The 22,715-nt window shown below is 42.0% G+C and overlaps 1 protein-coding gene across 2 annotated transcripts; it reads left to right on the top strand.

Annotated features, from left to right (window-relative positions):
- The first annotated feature begins 1,234 nt into the window (after nt 1-1,234).
- Nucleotides 1,235-21,652, top strand: dhx16 (DEAH (Asp-Glu-Ala-His) box polypeptide 16). Of its 2 annotated transcripts, none has more exons than XM_083762264.1 (21): nt 1,235-1,473; nt 2,338-2,540; nt 3,103-3,335; nt 3,707-3,875; nt 3,971-4,027; nt 4,966-5,220; nt 5,370-5,591; nt 6,741-6,932; nt 7,096-7,206; nt 7,377-7,492; nt 8,291-8,501; nt 11,286-11,384; nt 11,472-11,624; nt 13,101-13,241; nt 13,621-13,783; nt 14,004-14,122; nt 14,919-14,986; nt 16,317-16,479; nt 16,751-16,912; nt 18,971-19,144; nt 21,169-21,652. In XM_083762264.1, the coding sequence occupies exons 2-21, from the start codon at nt 2,343-2,345 to the stop codon at nt 21,310-21,312; spliced, it is 3,150 nt and encodes a 1,049-aa protein (XP_083618390.1). In that variant the 5' UTR covers nt 1,235-1,473; nt 2,338-2,342; the 3' UTR covers nt 21,313-21,652. The 2 variants fall into 2 exon arrangements, with proteins under 2 accessions (XP_083618390.1, XP_083618389.1); XM_083762263.1 differs by having other exon boundaries at nt 5,358-5,591.
- The last annotated feature ends 1,063 nt before the right edge of the window (nt 21,653-22,715 follow it).

Here is a 22,715-nt window from a genome sequence, read left to right as displayed (position 1 = left end):
TCTCTGGAGCTCTTTAATAAATAGAAAATACATTTTCAGGTATAGGTGACACATTTTCAGCCAATCAATCAAGAGAGAGTAGCCATTTATTAACTTTTAAATCATTTAAATTAATCTAATTTTGTCTGCTCATTTCTTTGTGTCTGCATCACTTACAATTCCACTTGTGGATGTATCCACAATGTATCCTGACTGAGATTCCTTTACACTACAGGATCTCCTCACTGGTCAACAAAAACACAGTGAAGACCTTAACAGGAGCCCTCTACAAGGTTTCTTTGATGCATGCACCTCCTACATCACCTCAAAGACCCTTAAAACAAGGCTCCAGACTTCCCAAAACAAACTGGTCAGGCTCCTACTTGGCCTCACCCCCCGAACACACCTCACCCCTGCCCACTTTGACAGGCTGTAATGGCTTAGGGTCAGAGTTCAGCATCTTGCAATGGGTCTGGTCCACAAGATTTGATACAGTACACCACACCCATGTACCTGTCTAGATACTTCCTTAATATAATGTTAACGAAGTCCACAGTCACACCCACAACACCAGAGGGAGTGCAACGAACCATGTACAACCCAGATTCGGCACAAACAATTGACTAAATTATTTTCGCTCCTATGCCACCAAAATGTGGAACGCCATAAACACCAGACATGCGAATCCCTTGACTCCTTCAAAACAGCTCTCAGTCAAAGGTCACCTACGGACGGCTGCAATTCTAAATCCCCCCCCCCCCCCCCCCCCCCACTACTCACCCCTTTCCCCCTCACTGTATATATGTGTTTCTTTTCCCTTTTTACCTCCTTTATGATGAATTCCTGTTCTGTTCTTTCTTCTTTGGCTATATTATATAGCCATAGTCGTTGACTTGACACATGGTGACCGCATGAGGGCAGTATGCCATTATAGTTATAATAGGCCTATATCACACAGTGTCACCACTGTGTAGTTATGTTATTGCTGCATGGCTTGTTATTGACGTTGACATGTTATTCTGTTTTTCCTAATGTTGTTTAAACCATTGTTTAATTTTCAAGTCAAGGACCCCCAAATTAACATATACCGGTATTCGTCTGCGCCTCTGCGGACCCCCATCTGAAAACATGTTATGCTTATGCCAGAGGGAACCCCATACCCATAGGTGCTTGTTTCTCTTGCAAAACCAACCTGGTAACACTGCGTGTCGCCCCAGAAATGACGTAATTCTATTTCCGACGCCAAGTCCAGCGTGAGAAATATTAACGAAATCCTGTTGTGATCATTTGATTTAGCAACACTGTACACAACATTTACCGTAACGTTCGTTCGCTTCATATACATGGTTACTTTGGTTAGGCATCACACGGGAGAGATAATGTAACCACTTTCGTGAAATTGTGAACTTTATAACTCAGGGTAGGAAGGAAGTAACATGCACGTTTGACTCACGTTAAGCACTTTGTTTACAGCGTCCTGCATAGACTGTAGAGGTAAGGCTCGTTTTGATCTGACTGACGCTGGATCTTTCTCTTGTTCTGAAACTAACAGAACTGTAATACATTTTTATAGTCGAAACGTGTTTTTTTTGTTCCGAAATTACAGAAAGCATACGCAACCTGGCGCTTTGCTAGCTTTATCTTTATCTCTATGTGGTGCTAGGGCATCTTTAAACGGTTAAACGGTTTAAACGTCATGTGAACCTTTAAACGGTTCACATGACGCCCACCCACCCACCCCTTTTTCCCCTCACTGACTGTATATCTCCCCCCCCCCCCTTTTTTTTTACCTGCTTTATGTGATGATTTCCTGTTTTTGCCTATATAGAAGTGTATATTAAGTGTAATGCTTTATGGTGTCGTCCACTCACAGTTAACAGTTTCTTTATTGAGTTGTGCTTGAAATGTACTGTAATTCTGCAAACGGTTAATACATACTTCAATCAATCACGCTCGTACTTATGACAGTCATGTTTCAGGGCTAGGATTGCAGATTTTTTAACTCGAAAGAAGTCCGACCTAATACTGGGATGATGTTGGTTGCCAGGCTTAAACCCAAACCACACCAAAGGGTCGGGTCGGGATGAGACTGTTTTAAGGTCAACCACACCAATGCAACTCATTGAATTATTGCAATGAGTTGCATTGGTGTTGGTTAACCTTTAAACGGCTTTGTCCCAAGGAGACAAGGAGTCCCTACCGGTGTGGTTTGGACTTTAGGCTTAGATCAACTAGACTAGACTGGAAAACTTAAGAATTTAATGTTGGCAGCATTGTGTGTTGCTCTGTGTTTCACAATTTGACTGCAAAACATGAAACATCCATACTTGACAAACATTCTGTCATCTGTTTTGACAGACAACATGGCTAATCTAGAGCAGTGGGTGAATGACCGTCTACATGACATCCTGGGGATGAGTGACCGGTATGTGGCCCAGTTCATGATTGGCACTGCTCGGAAGTCCTGGGACCCTCAAGACTTTGTTGATCGCCTTAAGAAAACTGGCACAATCGACATTAACCAGAGAGTGATTGACTTCGCACAAGAACTCTATGGAAAGGTAAATGTTTTGTGTAGGTCATTTGTGTTTACTGTGCTCCACTCCTACTAGAGGCTGCCCAACCAATGCCAGATCTTTGGGTCAGATAGACCACCGGTTACCAATATTTTGACCTGTTTGAGAAACGTAGCTTTGATAACATATTATATTTGACAAAAGCAAAGGCATCAAATAAACACAACTTTTTGATATACAAGCTCAGGAAGGATGCCTTGTGAGCTTGTCGATTGGCTGTTTTTGCACATTTCTTATTATGACCAGTTTGAAAGTGTTTAAAAATCAGGACACACCTGCTGCATACCAATGTAATAAAGAATACACAAAAATGTTGGATATATCGGCCACACCCATATATCTGTCAGGCTCTACTAAATACATTCTGCCCAGGTTTCCACACCAAAGACTGGACTCTGCAAATAAAGTAATATGTGGACCATTTATTCATTTGTACACTCCTTCAATAAGAAGGCTATTAAAGTGAACTCGAGTCTGGCAGTATCCAGTGTGGTCTTACAAAGTCAAGTGGTTAATCTCTACATCTGTCTTAAATGATGCATCCTAGATTCCACGCGCGCAAGTTGTTGAGAAGCCGGCGAGAGCGGTAGAACGACATGCCATAGAGATGGACAGGAAGAATCGGACGTACACCTTACTGGAGGACAGCGAAAGTGATGGAGAGGCAGAGAAGGAGAAGGAGAAAGGGAAAAAGAAAAGCAAGGACAAAGGAAACAAGAGGAAGCACATCAGGCAGAAAAAGAAGAGCGAGTCATCAAGTGAAGATGAACCCACAAAAAGGTATCCCCAGTGCTTGTGTTTTCTGTGTTCTTGTTTCCCTCTATACGTCATGTTACTCACTTGAAGTTGAGATACGCTCTTAGTTTTCAATTATGTTGTTGGTACAACAGGGTACTGTAGGTGGCCCCTGTGTTGTAGTTAGTTAGTTAGTTACTTTATTGACACAAATGTATAAAACATTGGGTCCAAACAATAATAAAAAAAACATGAATCAAAAACTTAAAAAAGGTACAATACATTAAAATATACAGTACACAATACAGAATCCAATATGTACATTGATATTAATACCTTCTACCTTGCAGTGTTTAGTGCTGATGCTTGGATATCTTTTGCTGCCCTATTCTACATTCTTATTGTTATACACGTAGAGACGAGCAGGAGCCCAACAAGAAAGAAGAAGTAGAAGAAGAGGAGGAGTGGGAGAAGGAGGACAGAGAGCGAATACAAGACCTAGAGGAGAGGGATGCTTTTGCTGAGCGAGTGAAATTGAAGGACAAAGACAAGACACGGAACATAGCGGAAAGGACAGACAAGAAGGTGGGGATGACTTTATGAAGCTTTATGAATTCATCAGAGTTGACCCATTATTGTATATGGTGTACTGTAATGCCTTCCATTTTGTTTTACTCCAGGCTTATGAAGAGGCTCAGAAGAGACTGCAGTTGGCTGAAGATGACCAAAGGAAAATGGTGAGTGCTTTGACTGGCACCATTGTGATGAACAATTTTTCTTTTACCACAAACTGATTTATAGACTTAGGGAAGCTGACACCAGATTCACCATCTTTGGAGGATAGTCAGGATACCATTAATGCATGGGGGAAATCCTGGAATCTTTTAATGCATTTTTCAAATCTAGGAAAAAACCCATTTTGATATGAAAGTAAGCTCATTAATATTTAAATTATAATAGTATCTGTGTATATGCAGCCGATTCGCCTATCAGGGAGACCGATGGTGTCCTGCTGGTAGGTACAGTAGGTAGGTAGGTATCAGTTGGACGTAGTAGCTCAGTTCTGAATACATTTAATAACATTTCATTTTACAGTTTTAGTATTGACTTTTCTTGTGACCACTGTGCTCTGTCTTCTTATCCACTCAAAACAACATCATGGAAAAAAGGGGGGTGATGGATCGCAGACAGTGGCAAGAGTACATTTCAATTATTTTTATAGACTGTTCGGATATCCAGCCTTCATCAGTGTCTAGAGCGAAACCTACACAGATTTGTCTGGATAGCCGATACGTCTTTGTGATGAACAAAATAAAAATAATTTAAATGTACTCTTGCCACTGTGCACAGTTTTAGTATTCACATGTCATCCTTGTCTTTGGTTTCCGCTTCTTCTGTTTTTGTTGTTTCTCTTTCTGTTTATTATCTCATCTCATTAACATTAGCTATTCAAATGTATCTTAGAATGTATACGCCAAAGATGATATGTAGCCATTATTCAGCATTAGTATAGCATGCCCCAAAGTGTCATCTCAAATGATATTTTCATCCATTTATCCTCAAGTCCATAAGCAGCATGCCTTTTGAACGACCCTCACTGGAATCATTCACCAGGTAACTATCAACATAATGACACAGTCCAGTGAGTTCTCCCATCCCTGCCATCCCTTCCTAGTTGCCAGAGCTGAGGAAGCGATCCCGCTGGGAGTACCTGCAGAAGAGAGAGGCAGAGAAGCTGGAGGACCTTGAGGCCGAGATCAAAGACGACGAGTACCTGTTTTCTACTGAGGAGCTGACAGAAAGGGAAAAGAAAGAACTGGAATACAAGCGCAACCTCCGCGACCTGGCCAAAGACTACAAGAAGGCCGGAGCCCACGAGAAAGATGAGAGAAAGAACAGATACTACATGCCAGAAGAGAAGAGAAGCAAGGTAGGAGTGAGAGATGGGACATGTGAAGTTGTGATACAACGATTGCTGGTTTGGTTTATTCATTGAGGATTTATTTTGTTCTCCCCGTTCTCCTCTACTTCCGTGCACATTTCTCCCTCTCATCCACCCTCCTCCAGGAGGTGCCACAGAGGGACATGGAGTTCGATGACATGCCCATGGAGCTGGGAGGAGAGCAAGGTCGCTGGGAGGAGGAGAGGCTGAAGACTGCCTCCTTGAGCTTCGGGGCCAAGAAGGAGCGGGAGCAAGGCATGCAGGAGGAGCGAGAGAAGTACCAGTTGATCCTTGAGGAGGATGAGATGATCAACTTTGTCAGCAGTGCCATCACCATGAAGGGTACCCTGTCAGAGAAGGTGGGGTTGTCATGACTGCCATGTTATCAGCCTATTTAAATTATAACACCTTGACGGGTTGTACTATGATGGGTACAACCTGTATTTAACTCTTTTTTTCCCCCAGGTACGTCTTATCCCAGGTCCGTATATATACGTACCCCAACGTATACTCAGTCTATATAATGGTTGAGGCCTACGGAAGCTTTTAACATTGGTCCGGTAGCAACGCCCCACCGTTCCAACTATGGGATTGCAAATATATTCACAGTGCTAAACAGTTGAAAACCTCTATAAGTTGGACTCCAGGATTGCTGTCCTTGGTGGACTTTCTGCCATCCACATTTCGGATTTAATTTGTGCCTTTGTATGGCGATGCTGCCGCCATGTAAAAGCTTCTGACGAAAGGTAAACAGTGTGTGCTTGTTCCAATGTGTAGCGAGTGTATGTAGCCAGTGTGTGTGTGTGTGTGTGTGTGTGTGTGTGTGTGTGTGTGTGTGGGGGGGGGGGGGCATTCACTCTGTCTTGTGAATGCGTATGCTGGCACTGGGAACTGGGGTTTATGCTAACAGCTAGCGGTAGAGATAGAGTTAATCAATTATTTGGACTGCTTTGAAATCATTTGACTATGGCATTGGCTGGTGAAATAATTAATCCACTGGACTTGGAATATTTTGTTAACTAAATTTAGAAATTCATTATTGAATAGAGCTGAATGGAATTGCAGCGTGTAGTGAGCATGGCTGTGTTTGCAATTCACTTACAAATATTCAGTCCTTTTTTAATTTGCACATAACATTTTTATTGCAGGGTCTTTTTGTATGTGAATTATTTTCATAATCATTTCCATGTTAAAAATGTTCATATATAACCCCCCAACCCTCAAAAATAGTGGATATAGCAGCAGGTCTACATGCCCAAGATGGACTGTAGATTGGCTATTTCAACTATTGTTTATTTTTAAGTATAAAGTAATTATTTGTCATATCTGCCCTGTGCAACTTAAGTTTACAAAGCCTAAAAGCTACACACAAATGTATTCTAATTTCATTCATAATGTTCAACGACAGAAACACAATTAAATCGTTAATCGCAATTGTTTGAGTGACAATCGGCAAGTACAAATTCATAACAGCCCTAATGTGGTGTTCTCCTTGTGGGTGAGTTCAGGAGCAGGAGGAACCGGCCGTGTCTGAGGCACAGCGAAAGAAGCAGTCCCTTCAGGAGGTACGGCGCAGCCTACCCGTTTTCCCCTACAGACAGGACTTGCTGGATGCCATTAAGGAACACCAGATCCTGATCATCGAGGGGGAGACGGGCTCCGGAAAGACCACACAGATCCCACAGTACCTCATTGAAGATGTAAGTGAAAGGCTGCTTGCCGCTGTAAAAAGAGTGTACATTGGTCAACAGAAATGTGGCGTGCAAATATAAACGTTATCAATTTGGATTAAAGTTAAGTAACAAGCTACCTGATGATGATGATGGTTGTACATTAATCTGTTTTTTACCCTTCTCTAATCAGGGCTACACCAGAGGAGGCATGAAGATTGGTTGTACGCAGCCTCGCAGAGTGGCGGCAATGTCTGTGGCAGCCAGAGTGGCAGAGGAAATGGGCGTCAAGCTGGGCAATGATGTGGGTTTATCTTTTCTCTCTAGGTGTTCTGGTTTAAGTAGTAGAACATTTCAATGCATTTCTGTTCCAGAATTGTTATTGTGTCTGGAGGCTACATTTCTGTGTAAAATGCACATAAATACATTTCTGATTGATCATTATTATTATTTGGTTTGCATGCCCTCTTCTAGGTGGGATACAGTATCCGTTTTGAGGACTGTACCTCGGAAAGAACAGTTTTGAAGTACATGACAGATGGCATGCTGCTCAGAGAGTTCCTCACCGAGCCTGACCTAGCCACCTACAGGTATATTGAATGGACCGAGTGACTATAGTTTACTCCTTTTCTGGGTGGTGCAACCACTCCAAGGAACAGCAATGTCCGTCCTTACTGACCTATGTGACTGTGACTATGTTTAGACTACCAGTAGGGGCAAAAGTGGTGCTGTTGTGCCAGAAACAGAGAGAGATAGTGTTGCACTGTTGCCTGCTAATTACAGAGAGAGAGAGAGGGGCAGCTGTGGCTCAGGAGGTAGAGCAGGTCGTCCAATGATCCATGGGTCGGCGGTTCGAATCCCGGCTCCTCCTGTCTACATGTCGAAGTGTCCTTGGGCAAGACACTGAACCCCAAATTGCTCCCGATGTGCTGGTTGGTACCTTGCATGGCTTCCGCCGCAATCTGTGTATGAATGTGTGTGTGAATGCAATCTATACAAAGCGCCTTGGATAAAGGCGCTATATAAATGCACCATTTACCATTTACCACAACAAAACGCAGTCATTGAACCGTGCACAGAATCAATGTATATAATGTATCGTGATTCGTGTCGAGTCTCCGTGTACCACCATAGTGTTGTATAATTATTTGCAACAGAGAAACATACACGTTACTAAAATAATAATAACAATAATATGGGGGGGGGGGGGAACAACGGAGACGGCGCCTCTTTCACCTGAGCGCTATGAGCTTGTACATCTGCTATTTTTCAATAGCTAGTACAACATAATGCTCAACACCAAAAGGGGTTCCCGCCCTGAATTGGTTAAGTATGTTTCATGATTGGTGTTACAGTCTCCTCATCATCTCCTCTGTCTTTAACCACAGTGTGGTCATCATAGACGAAGCCCATGAGCGGACCCTGCACACAGACATCCTGTTTGGACTGATCAAGGACATAGCCCGCTTCAGACCGGACCTAAAGGTTTTGGTGGCCAGCGCCACTCTGGACACGGAGCGCTTCTCCAACTTCTTCGATGACGCTCCCGTCTTCAGGATACCAGGCAGGAGGTTCCCAGTTGACATCTTCTACACTAAGGTTTGTGGCCAGCATTGCTAGGTGTATAATGTTGCCTAGCTCCAGCCACGCACCACATGCACACTGCAAAGACCATAAGATGACTACTTTTATTGTGCATAGCATCATAAGAACATTTAACTACCATCACTTTTATCTTTTTGATCAGTACTGTTCTGATAGTGCTAGATGTTTGCCATTATTTTCTGTGAGCACTGAGAAAAATGCACAAAGAGGGGACTGCAAAGCGATGTAAAGTGCTGTAGCACTCTCGGATAGTTACGCCTACCCAAAAGATGTAATGTTAATCAGCAAACCTCTCTTAGAATTTCGTCTGGCTGTATTGGACAGGTTCAGTATTCCGTTGTAGGCTCTTTTTGTCTCCGCTAGGCCGAAGCCGTGGCCGAGACTATCCGTATGTCCGTCCGTTTTCTTTCTATCACTCCTACAGATTTAGTCCAAACATCAAGCAAATCAGTACACAGTATGAAAGGAACTGGTCGGAATAACGTGTTCCTTCCATGCGCTACGTCCGTCCGGGGAAACTCCCCTGTCAGGTGAAAAGAAGCAGCTTGGACTATTCATGCATAGAAGGAAGCGTGAGGTCAGTCCGCTGCCCCCCCCCCCCCCCCCCCCCCCCCCCAGGTTGGCAGAGGAAGTGTAGCGCCCAGGATTACATTAGATAATTGACACTGGGTGAAAAAAATGGGTTGCAAAACTATATATTAAAATCAGTACACATTATCTCTAGTTATGTCATCAAGAAGGACCTTTTCAACATTAGGTCAGTAAGGGCAGGGTTTGGATATCCGATAAATATCATGTATCCTATATGGGCCGTTCAGATTGTGTTTTTTAAGTGGTTGTAAGTTACTTATACAGCAGGATCTACTCTGGTTACATTATAGAAGGACTGAGATGAGTAAAGCCCTGAGGTGGAGTACATGTAATATCATCATTGTTACATAAATTGTCACCTGTATTATGTAAGAATAACATACAGTAGTCTTTGTCTAGACCAGTCTAGACCAGTACTAGTGGCACATATCTGCAGAACACACAAACCTGGCTGCTTCGTGGTTTAATTTTGAATGTGTGATAGTTTGCTAAACTACTGCATCTGTGCAATATGTTCATTTTCAACACCAGGCAATGCTGCGGTTTGCGGCGTAGAGAGTCTTTGTTAATGAACTCAGAAAGTTTAGATTGATGTAGGTGTTGCCACGGAAACGGTCGACAGAGTGACGTCAGGCCATGACGTCACCCTATGCCAGTCAGAAGCAGTAGAAAGAAGATCAATAATATTATATAATAGTATACTTCAAGCAATATAAAAAGGAGGTACCCAAAATAAGATGCCGGGCTCAAGCTATTTGACTCCCTCCCCCAACACCTAAGGCGCCTAAACCATCAGACCTCCTCAAGGAGATTCTTACACAGCCCACTGACAGTTCCCTGCTAACACTGGAAATCATCATTAGAGTAGGTATTGCGTTTCATGGAGTGAGAGGATAGTCGGGAGACACTGACACTGAACTGTGACACTGAACTGTGACACTGAATGCACTTATACAACACTAGTGTTGTGTAACTGAAATGCATATTGGAAACAATATATGAATATTGACATATCAAACACAAGTAGAGCAGCTTTACAACAATAGTCACTACACATTTCAGTTCTATTTGAAGTTGATATTATTATGTAAAATATTTTGTCAGTTTGTTATGTCAGTTTGTGTCTACCCCATTTTCAACACTTTAGTCTCAAACAGGATATCTCAAATGCTCATCTGTTATTTCATAAATCTATGATTGAAATTGTGTTTATTAAAAGATAGTACGATATCGGGCTGAAAGATTTAAAGTATTTTTTTATAATTAAGATGTATTAGTTTCCCTGGCACAAAAGGGGGAATGAATAACAACAAAATAAATAAACAAAAAACACAGACATCTGCTATTGGCCAAAAATGGTTCAATTAACATTTTCACCTCTTCTTGGTAACTGGTTCAGTCCACCCGACGTGCCCACACGTCATAAGCAATCCAACCGACGGGTTGCACGTCCTAGCACACGTGCTAACACAGGAAATCATCGTTACAGTAGGTATTGCGTTTCATGGAGTGAGAGGATAGTCTGGAGACTGACACTGAACTGTGACACTGAATGCACTTATACAACACTAGTGTTGTGTAACTGAAATGCATATTGGAAACAATATATAAATATTGACTTATCAATACTCATTTCAGTTCTATTTTAAGTCGAGTTCAATATTATGTAAAATGTTTTGTCTGTTTATGTCAGTTAGGACGTGTGTACACGTCCTAGCGCATCGTCCTAGCGCATCTTCAATGGTATCAAAAGAGAGAAGAATATTCAGATTTCTTTTTAGTTTGACTCCAACTCCACCATATGCTTCGCTCTTCGTTCAGTTCCGGTCACTTCCTAGTTTACCGCTGCAGAAAGAATGCCTCGTATCTCCTAATCTCCGTGGTTTTGATCTGATGGATATACTAAACTCTTCATTTCTGACTTCAACATGCCTCTCGTTCAAAATATGAACGCGAGGGATCATCTAGTGATAATAATGAAACGAGGTAAGCAAGCAAAAATGTCAAAAAAAAAAAAAATCTGGAACGGAAGGGGGGTACAGACTAGAGTAAAAGCGGCCATGTCTTCCCGGCACCCCAGAGCTTCTATTTTGAAGGAATCCCAGCGCTGATTGTGTCAATCTATTCTCTGTTTAAGTAACTTGTGTAAAATGTATTGGTGCTGATTTATTTTCCTCTATTCTGTAGGCTCCAGAAGCAGACTACCTGGAGGCATGTGTGGTGTCTGTGCTACAGATCCACGTCACTCAACCTTTAGGCGATATCCTGGTCTTCCTTACTGGACAGGTATTCTCATAACCAATGCAGTATATTATAAGCATAATTGTGCATGTTTACAACTACTTATTGTTCTTTCATCCATGTGTTCTGCAGGAGGAGATTGAGACTTGTTGTGAGCTGCTTCAGGAGAGATGCAGACGACTGGGTTCCAAGATCTCTGAGCTGCTGGTGCTGCCCATCTACGCCAACCTGCCCTCTGACATGCAGGCCAAGATCTTCAACCCTACACCGCCTGGAGCTCGTAAGGTCAGACACAGATATGGGTTTGTCATTTCCATTATACTGTGTAGTCTGGCTCTGTTATTCGCAACATTTTTTAATTTCAAGGACCCCCAGTTTGATATGTTAGGCCACATTAGGTTCCATTTTGTAGACCCATTGTCTGTTTGGACACCCTGGTGGTCCCCGGACCCAACGTTGAGAAACGGTGGTCAGTCGTACTCGTTCTCAGCATGATGGAGGGGCGTTCAAGGAGGTCCAGGAGGCGCTCGGCTAAATGATTGAGAGTTATGTTGAACCAAATTGACGCTTTCGAGTCTGTAACTCAAAGAGCACAAATGGAACTAAATGGAACCTCACGGATTCAGTTGGTTCCATTTGTCAGAGGTAAATTAACAATGAGGATTTTATAGTGTATACTGGGTTCCTAATCCTAGTCATTCCAGAGGTATAAAAAGTTAAATTATATCAAATGGTCTGTGGGACTGTGGCCTAATAAGGCAATAACATGGGATGTATCCTCAGTGATGTATCCCAAGGTCATCGGGGTTTCAGGTCTCTCGAACATCATACCCCTCACTCAGGCGACCCAGCCGGGGTGATCAAGTCCCGACTTACGTCCCAGTAGCTACCCTCAATCAGTCCCACTAGGGCAAAACCAGGGCGGTCACCAGACTATACTTGGTTGTCACATACAGTAGTCTATTACAAGTAAGACGCGCAAACGCGGGAAGCGAACGCAGCTCGTGTGTGTGTGGTTGTGTGTGTGTGTGTGTGTGTGTGTGTGCTACAGCTGCGCCCTGTGTGTGTGTGTGTGTGTGCTACAGCTGCGCCCTCTGGTGGCGGGCGGGTGGTGTAACAGCGGGACACACACACACACACACACACACAGACATTCAGCCCTTGCTGTCATAGTAAGTGGCTCACTGCGTTCGCAATCAAATCAAATGAAATTGGGAGTGCTTGAAATTAAAACGTTTGGGGATCACTGGTCTAGTTGGTATTGTGTTGACCAGGAAAATATTTAGTGACACTGATACATTGGTATTTGTTTCCTAATTTCCTATAACCTTTTTATTTTTTTGGTAGTGAAGCAGGCTTGCAGTACAGTATGTTACTCTAATGTTATTATTTAGCAAGGTTGGATTCAAAAACACTAATGTCTTCTCTCTTCTGCACTTTATCCTCCTTTGAATAATTACATGAGAAACAATGTTTCTGATAATCACCATCAATGTACTGTGTTACTGTCTAGTGTCTATACAAAGTGTTTACAAAGTTGCATAAAGCACCTCCTGGACATACCTGTTCTTTCCCCTAGGGGGTGCTGTGAATGAATGACTTTACTGTAGATGTAAGCTGCAATCATTGGCTGTAGTAGAGTTGTTGCATTATCACTAATATCAAGCCATTTATTTTTAGCTTTAATCTACAGATCATACTTATGCAAGGCTTACTGGCTTTTTCTTATGGCTATGTGTGCTCTCTCCCTGTCATTCCAAGGTGGTTGTGGCTACCAACATAGCGGAGACCTCTCTGACAATAGACGGTATAATCTACGTCATTGACCCCGGATTCTGCAAACAGAAGAGTTACAACGCCCGCACTGGCATGGAGTCACTAATTGTCACGCCGTGCTCACGGGTAATTCATTTTGAATACTGGTCGTGGACTTATGGCTCCTGAACCGGTAGCGGCACCCAATTTCTACAAGCTCTGACACAATCTCATTGGCTTACCTGACCTTGGAGGGCACCAATCCCTTACCTAAACTTAAGCCTTTCTTAACACAATGTCTGAATACAATACATTATTATACATTATACTTGAAGTTAGGTCTGCTTTGCTCACTTCTATCGCACAAATTGCACAATGCCGCCTCCGGAGGAGTGATTATGCTGTTTGTGGAGTCACTGCCTTTTAATTGTTTCAAGCAGCTTTTTCACATTGATGCAATGTTAAATAGCATTTAAGCTTAGGTGATCCTTAATATAACATTCCTGGGTGTTTTGTATGGCCTCAGGCGTCAGCCAACCAGAGAGCGGGCCGTGCTGGCAGAGTGGCTGCTGGGAAATGTTTCAGGCTGTACACGGCCTGGGCCTTCAAGCACGAGATGGAGGAGACCACAGTGCCTGAGATCCAGAGGACCAACCTGGGAAATGTAGTCCTTCTGCTCAAAAGTCTGGGTGAGGGAAGAAATGTTTGTGATTCTACAAATAACAGACTCTTTTCCACATGCCCTTGATTCAACTAATTGATTTTTTAGCTTACTAAGAAGTAAGCTAAAAATGAGCATAGTGAGTAATGTGATCTCACATATTAAAACGCCCTGCAATCATAACAATAAGCATGTGGGTCACTGTTTGTTCGCTATCATCTTATCAGACTATTCACTTTTGCTTGCAGGTATCAATGACCTGATTCATTTTGACTTTATGGACCCGCCCCCTCACGAGACCCTGGTATTGGCTCTGGAACAGCTGTATGCTCTGGGAGCTCTAAACCACATGGGAGAACTTACTAAGGTGTGTACATGTGTGTGTGTGTGTGTGTGTGTGTGTGTGTGTGTGTGTGTGTATGAATGAATTAATTCAATGTATGAATGAGAATCAGTCAAAAAGAATAAGTAATTGAAAACCTTGTCCTTGAAATATCATGGACAACTGAAAATGTCTTTGAGTGGGTACCCTGTCCCCTTAAATGAGGGGAACCTAAATGTATCATTGTTAAATGGTTTTTCTTTTTCCTTTTCTTTGTAAAATCCTGTAAATAATACCTTCTCAAATGTTCATGTTAAGTTAAAAATTTCTGGCTTGTTTTAGGTCCGCCAAACTTCTAGTAAGTTACAGATACCTTTAATTATAGTTGACTCCTCTGCTCAACTTAAAACATGCGGGGCGTGGAGCATGGAGACAACCTCGATCACTCTGTAGGCTTTCTTGGGCCCCTTTGTTGACTTTCCTATATCATCTATGGGCGTCTTCACTCCATTCCTCCATTCTGTGCATACAAACACAAAGTAAATACATCACGCACAGCCAGTGGCACATTTTCAGTTCCCGTGACTCCCTTCCTTATTGACTAAAAACTGATAGGTATGAGATACAGTATGTGATACACAAAGTCTCCTTTCATGCACAATCTCACTGATCAGCTAATCACTGATACTCTGCAGGAAAAAGCGGCCGTTTTTCAGACAAATGAGCCACTGGGCCTCATTACAAATTGTTAGACAAGAAGGATGTAAAACACTTTTTGTCCTTTTGACCTAGTCTTGGAATGTGTAATGAGCAGTGAATTGACTTGTTGTTTTGTTTTCAGATGGGTCGCAGGATGGCTGAGCTGCCAGTGGATCCAATGCTGAGCAAAATGATCCTAGCCTCTGAACAGTGAGTGTCTGCTGATAACAGAACAATGAACAACCCAGGCCACATTTACACGGTCTCTAGAGAAAAATATATCATCCATTTAGACGGCAATGCCGTTATTGGGGGTTGAAACGCAACAAAGTGGAACTACCTTCCAGTGTGGAAATCTTTGAAAACGCTGCACCTGACGTCTCCATGTAAACATGCAATGCGAAGGAATCTGCAAAACGTGTGATGTCATGGCTCTGTCCACGTCGGGCGATGATGTAAACAAACGCCATGTGCGTTGTCATCTAAAAAACGTGGCCTCAAACTCCACAAAATCCTGAAACTATAAAATGGCTTCCTTTTTCTCTTTTTTTGTTTGTTAAAGATTCCCATTAGAATGTACAAGACATTGTAGGTACAGAACTTTCAAAATGTTATATTCTTACAATTGAGTAACAACATTGATTCTGAATATTTACCCTTTCAGTAGGTGGTGGGATGTTAATTTGCCCCACTTAATTTGCCCCACTTAAGGCACACATTGGCATGTCATCACGTGCACTTTCTCACAAAACACTGCATGGACACAGGCACCACTTAAAGGGATATTTCACTTTCAAAAAAACTTTTGGACATTTTAACGTCCACTCAGGCTTATGTGAACACCCCGGGCAGTTCTTAAGTTGCTTGATTCAGTATTTAGATATTTGATATTAATTTTAGCTTCCCTGCCCCCTTCCTATACAAACCCATTATAACTTAAAACTCCATTTTAACCATGATAGATTCATCAAAAACACCCAACCTATTTTCTGTTGACTAATATTGTCCTAATACGTGAGGGGGCCGTGGAGTTTAATTTACTGTTTTCATTTATTTGTAATCATTATTTTGGAAAAGAACCTCCTGCAGCTCCAGCTCCAGCTCCTCCTCAAAAATAATTATTAAAAATAAATGAAAACAGTAAATGACAAACCACTGCCCCTCACGTATTAGAAGGACATGATCAGTCAACAGAAAATAGGTCGGGTGTTTTCGATGAATCTATCGTGGTTAAAATTGAGTTTTAAGTTATAATGGGTTTGTATATGAAGGGGGCAGGGCAGCTAAAATTTATATCAAATATCTAAATACTGACTGAAGCAACTTAAAAACTGTCTGGGGTGTTCACATAAGCCTGGGTAGATGATGAAATGACAAAGTGAAATATCCCTTCAATATAGTTCTATTCTTGGAGAGGTTGGTACCAGGTGACGGCTCAAACACGAACCCTTTCATGTCTTCTTAAGTACTAGGAAAGCTGGCAAAGCCTCAGTCATTTTTATATCTCCTCCACCCTCTGCACCACCCCAATTTCTAATAGGTATAAGTGTTCAGAGGAGGTGTTGACCATAGCAGCAATGTTGTCAGTGAACAACTCCATCTTCTACCGACCTAAAGACAAGGTGGTACATGCCGATAATGCCAGGATGAACTTTGTGGTGCCAGGAGGGGACCACATGGTGCTGCTTAACGTCTACACTCAGGTAGAGTTGAATCATACAATAACAATGAAATCAAACTGTAGTATCATGTCAGACTCGGAAGCTCATATCTTTGTTTTTGCATGGGAAGATGTAAACCGAATAAAATATCAATAGGAATTGAACCAATAAACAGGAAGTAAAGGTCTAAAACTTAACTTATGGGAAAACTAATGCCTATTGAACAAAACCTTGCAGAAAATGCTTTCGTACCCTGAGTAACCTGATTCCCAGGAGACGTTGACCTTAATAATCGTATATCCTTTTCCGTCAGTGGATGGAGAGCGGCTACTCCACCCAGTGGTGTTACGAGAACTTCATCCAGTTCCGCTCCATGAAGAGGGCGCGGGATGTAAGGGAGCAGCTGGAGGGTTTGATGGACCGTATAGAAGTGGAGGTCGTCAGCTCCCATGACGACATCACTCCCATCCGCAAGGTCAGTGCTTTCTGGACATGCTGAATGGGGAACTTGTTGACCTGTTGCTCGTGCCAAAAACATGTATTTTAACATCAGCAATTTCACCATGATTTTGCAATATACTGGACACTGATGAAAAGAAAATATATATATTTGAAAGGCAAACCAGAGCAATCATCTACACTAAAGGCTGCCTGTGTATGGGCTTTGCAGATGAACTTCTACAAACCTTATCAGAATGTATCAGTTTGAACACACCCCAAAACCACATGAGATAAGCCTGGGTGTTTCTTTAGTCAGTGGCTAATGGAATATTTTTACAGTTTGAATTTTAGCTGGTTACTTGTTACTAGTTAATCATGTCACATTATGGGAAATATATCATGTGCCAGTTTGTCTAGAAAATATGCCAGACACTGCGAGCAGTAAGCAATTTAGGAAACTCAACAGTCGTTGAGCTTGTTTTGACCAAAAATGCAATCTCGGAATGCTTTTTCTCTAAATCTGGTAGCATGGAGGTGGATGGCAATTGGCAGGCGATATGTTCAGTTGTTCACTTCCGGTTTTATCTGTTGCTTAGCCACCTAGAACCATTTATATATTGGCGAAGAGCGTGATTTATCGCAGGGGTCCTCAACCCGTGGGTCGCGACCCCTCGGGGTCGCGAAATTATTAAAAACAAAAAGGGGGGGGGGGGGGGGGTAGGGTTTGCAACTGAATAGCTGGAAAATGGAATTTACATATTATGTGGTGCATGCATAAACTTTACTTAATGATTATATCTGGTTTCAGTTCATTTATGATGTATTTTCTCTATTTTTAAGGTTATTTTTGCACTCAGTTTGTATTGGGGGTGGTCGTGGGGCAGGGGTCGCGAGACATGGCCAAAGCATTTCCGGGGGTCCCCAGCCTCAAGCATTGAGAACCCCTGATCTATCATACTACTGAAAAGACCACATGAGGGAAATCTCCCTCATCGGCAGTGAAGCATTGGATTAGACTTGACGGAGATCTCTGTCAACGGCAGGGTTAATAAGGCATCTCGTGATCTGCAGTGTATCTATTTATCCAGCTGGATAGCTATTAGCTAGAGATATTGGATATATATTTTATATATATCCTGTCCTCTCTAGATTTAACAATCATAATGCTTTTTGGGCATTATAAGTAATATGTTCTTTGCCATACTGTGAGCATATCCTCAATAATTGTTGTAACCCTGCAGTATATATGAGCTATAACTAAATAATCCGCATACATTAATGACACTCCCCAACAATACAACCTGTTTTACAAGCATTTAGCTGCCTTGAGAGGTCATCCATAAAAACATTAGATAAAAACTGAGATAAAACTTGACGGACCCCATTGCCCAGGTGAAATGGGGTGGAGACAGCATTATGGTTAGCTGGGCATACCAGCTAACCAAGAATTCTAACTATGTATTTTGGGAAACTTCTTGCAATCAGTTTCATGAATAGTTTTTCATGATTGATTTGATCAAATGCCTTTGATGGGTCAATAAAATATACAAATAGAGAGCAACTATGACTTTCATATTTAGCGAATAGCGATCAACTCCTTTAGAGCATAGATCTATGCATATATCTGTACTGATTGTCAGTAGTTAAAACATACATTTAAATCCTGGTTAAAATTACTCTTTCTAACACCTTTGACAGGATACTGGCATAGGCAATAGGCCTGTTATTGTCCCTGCTGTTTGGTGCCGTACACACTATTGAAACTAAATCGCTCTCTGTTCCGGTGGGAGAGGGGGGGCAAAGCAGCTCGCAATTCATTTTCAATGGGAGTCACTGGGTTTCACAGAGCAGCTCTGCTCCATGCATGAACTACACCATGAACCATAAAACCAGTGAAACACATAGATAGCATTGGACTAAAGCAGGTTAATAGCATCAGATACCTCACTTGACCTAACCCACATTACTGGAGAGATCAATATCATCAACAGCAACAACAACATTGCTTTTAACACAGTTGAAAAGTTTATATAAATGTGTATATACCGTTTTTATACCATAATATCCCTCTCTTGCCTCTCTCTCCCCCCAGGCAGTAACAGCGGGGTATTTCTACCACACTGCACGGTTGAGTAAGGGCGGCTATAAGACGGTGAAGCATCAACAGACGGTCTATGTCCACCCCAACAGCTCCCTGTTTGAGGAACAGCCACGCTGGCTCATCTACCATGAGCTGGTCTTCACCACTAAAGAGTTCATGAGACAGGTCTGTCTGCATCACACTACTGGTTGGATTAGTGTTTGCAATGCCGTTCGCTGCCCAAAGGTCACATATAGACGAATTCAGAAACGGGTCTCATGCTTACGTATGCTTACCATAGACTGTAAAAAATATGGACAAAGCGTTCCCCGGGTCTAACATGAACGTAAAATGAAGCCTGTCAGTCCTTGAATTGTAAGTCGCCATCTTTCTAGATCCGTTTGGGCCCAGCTGGCCCATTGGCTGGCCCAGACAACGAGGCGGGACTTCCACCCTTCTTCTTTGTTGTTTTTTATTTTGACTTGAGTGGGTGGGGGATCCCGTTCATAGACTGTAACGGTAGCCACGCCCCTCAGAACATGCGCAACTTTATGGTAATTTTTTTTATAAATGGGACCATAATTTTCCAAAAACAATATTATGACATTAGAAATGAGACTTTAAACTAGTGACTGGAAGCAAAAAGTATTCATGACCATGTTTATTAAGGTAATACAGTCTAGGTGAAGTTGGGCCCAAATACATGGACTTCTATGGGGCTATGGTTTTTTTGGGCCCAATGACAGCGCCACAACAGGCCATTATATGAACTTTCAGGAAATCCCGATTTCCTTGTGGCTTCACAAAATATCTGTCTGACTGCCCCCCTGATGCTTACGCAGCTTACGTATTTCCTGTAGGTGGACTCGACATAGCTGAGGGGTTTAAACCCTCACCAGGCGCCCCTCTTCTACTACAGTGAACGGTAGAGTGACTGATGTTAGTCTGCCTCAAACATTACTCTTTTAACTGCTTTTTACTAACACTAACATTACAAAGATGCCCAGAACATCGAGATAAACCTGTGTAGTTTATGGCTGCTCCAACAGTAGTGGCAACATTCCCAAAAAAAACGGAATGTCAAAATATGTACCACGGTGGCTGAGACCAGAGCCATTGAGTAATGGTTGAGACGAAGCAGTGAAAGGTCCTGAAAGATGCATAACGGCAGTCTTACCCAATACCCAATCTTTCTGTTTTATGAACACAAGGCTGCTGTAATTTATACCTCATACTAAGCATTTAAAGTATTGTTAGTAAAAAGCAGGTAAAAGAGTAACGTTTGAGGCAGACTAACATCAGTCACTCTACCGTCCACTGTAGTAGAAGAGGTGCGCCTGGTGAGGGTTTAAACCCCGCAGCTATGTCGAGTCCGCCTACAGGAAATGCGTAAGCTGCGACCATGAGACCCGTTTCTGAATTCGTCTATAAGTAACAGTCATATTTATTCGATTATTTGTTTTGAGTCCTGGGGGGTGGGCTCTTTGGACCACAAGTTCATGGGTTCAATCCCAGGCACCGCCAACTCAGCGTATGAGTAGCACGGCTTGGGTGCAGCAAGTCGTGCGTCCATCTCCCAGGGGTCTAGCGTGTTGTTATGGGACAGACTCCCATGTGTTACCAGCTGATACCGACAATAGGCCACTCCCGACCTACTTCTTCTTACTTCAGGCTACTGGTGAATCATAACATTTACAGAATAAAATGTTTTATGGTCATGGGCTAGGTAAGGCTTCATACTGTAGCCAGTGCCACATTGTGTCCAGGTCATAGATGAACATCTTATAATAGAAACCTTCCATCCCAGTAAGTTCAAACTTGTATTACTCAATGTCAGTTGCACATAGTGTTGATTATTTTTGCTGGGAAAATGAGACCATGCCCAAGCATTTATTCCAAATGGTCCAAGAACAACAATCAATTTTCTTTGGGTATGCTGTGTATAGGCGTTTTTTGCAAATTATACAGGATTGAACTCAAATGCAGAAGTTATTGCTCAATCATGATTGAGTCATGTCTCAATCAAACACATTGGAAAGTCTTCTTAGAATGATTGCTTTGTGTTACATCGGCTTATCTGGTTTCCTCATTAGCGTGTGACCATGTGCCAATGCAATGAAGAAGTCTGAGCAGAGATTACTGTACCACCATAACAATGTTTACCTTAGAATTGCCGTTAATTGATTTATCCATCTTCCCCCTGTGTGAAGGTGATTGAGATAGAGAGTGGCTGGCTTCTTGAAGTGGCTCCTCACTACTACAAGACCAAAGAGCTGGAGGACAGCAGCAGCAAGAAGATGCCACGCAAACAAGGCAAGACAAAAGAGGAACTGGCTGAGCATGGCAACAAGTGACACAATCCCACTAGCACTGGTGACGGCTCTGTTTGCCAACACAGAACTGAGTGATCGGTCCAGAAAAATTACAGTTGATCAAAACCTCACATGGAATTGTGGATACACTATTATCGTTGTGTGAGTTCAGCCGCAAAAGGGAATGCTTATGTCCTTACATTTGAACTCCCTGCATCAACACAGCCATGCCTTGCAGCAGCAGAATCAGGACTTGCTGGGTTGGTTTTTACGCCTCAGTAGAAAACATGAGACTACTACTGCTTTGTTTTTCGAAGTGCACATGAACACCCACCGGAGGGGGGGTTAAAGCCCATTGTTTAAGCTTATGGATGTGAAAGCAAGGCGACTTAGGTACTCACAAGCAAATGTCAAATGTGTTTTTCTATGACAATAAACATTTCCAGCTACTTTTTTCTGGCCTGGGATGTGAGTTTTTGTGTTTAAGATTAGAGAATGAAGGTAGGTCACATGGCTTTCTAATATTGCAGAATACTCATTAGTCATGAATCATGATAAATACTATTCATTAACCATTGCCATTCACTTCAGTTAGCCTAGTTTTCTATTTGCCTTTTTGTATGAGGAAGTTCATTGACATGCACCAGGAAGTTATGTTTAGACAGCTTGTTTGAGTGACCCACTATTATCCATTGTCAAGCTAGAAAACAGCAACTTAGAATTCACTGAGAATTCTCCCTGGGATTGTTAAAAATGTCTTCGAAGGTTGATATTGGTTATAATAAAGAAACCAATCGGTAAAAAGGAAAAAATATTTTTTTTTTAACCTTTTGTTTTTCATTATGTTAATTCCTACTAATGACACAACTAGGTGGTGTTGACAGATTCTTTTGAAACTATTGTTTATTTCACTCAACTTTTTGTAATTCACATTTAATAAGGGTGTTCTATGTTTTCAGGCATTAGTGAGCAAATTTTTAAATTTTCAATATTTGAGGAAGATATGTAAGTGATGAAACTGATGTATATTGCCATTAAGCATGGTATTATTAGCACATTTATAATTGAGTTGGAGTGTATGCACATCCCAACTAAGTGAACAGTAAATAATTGTGTTTCTGGTAGCAGCAGTTTGTTTTAAGCTTTTAAGTGGCTCTTCTTGTCAGGGCAGTAAAATCTCAAAGATACTAACTAGACAAAGACAAGTGGAAGTATGAGAGGCATTTGTTGTTTGACTTGTTGTAGGTCATGGTTGACAGTCTGGTACCCTTGTTTTTGCTTCAGTGACAGGAATTTTCCACTGACTGTGTTCCCTGTCCCTATGTCACATCAGGAAATATCAATGGGAAACATTCACATTATAAATTAGACCGTACAGTGTCCAGAATGCAAACACTCTTTGTTATGGCACTGAGGAGAAATGTGATGCTCTGTTGAAATGACAA

The sequence above is a fragment of the Protomyctophum parallelum genome (assembly GCF_964188405.1).
Source record: "Protomyctophum parallelum genome assembly, chromosome: 3".
Classification (NCBI taxonomy): Eukaryota; Metazoa; Chordata; class Actinopteri; order Myctophiformes; family Myctophidae; genus Protomyctophum; species Protomyctophum parallelum.
Note: the sequence above shows the minus strand (reverse complement) of the source record. Positions and strands in the feature narration are given on the sequence as shown.

Coding starts and splice junctions, on each gene's coding strand:
- dhx16 (XM_083762263.1), top strand. CDS start 2,343: ATGGCTAATCTAGAGCAGTGGGTGAATGACCGTCTACATGACATCCTG. Junction 6,933..7,095: donor CACAGTACCTCATTGAAGAT/GTAAGTGAAAGG, acceptor TTCTCTAATCAG/GGCTACACCAGAGGAGGCAT. Junction 11,625..13,100: donor CACCGCCTGGAGCTCGTAAG/GTCAGACACAGA, acceptor TGTCATTCCAAG/GTGGTTGTGGCTACCAACAT.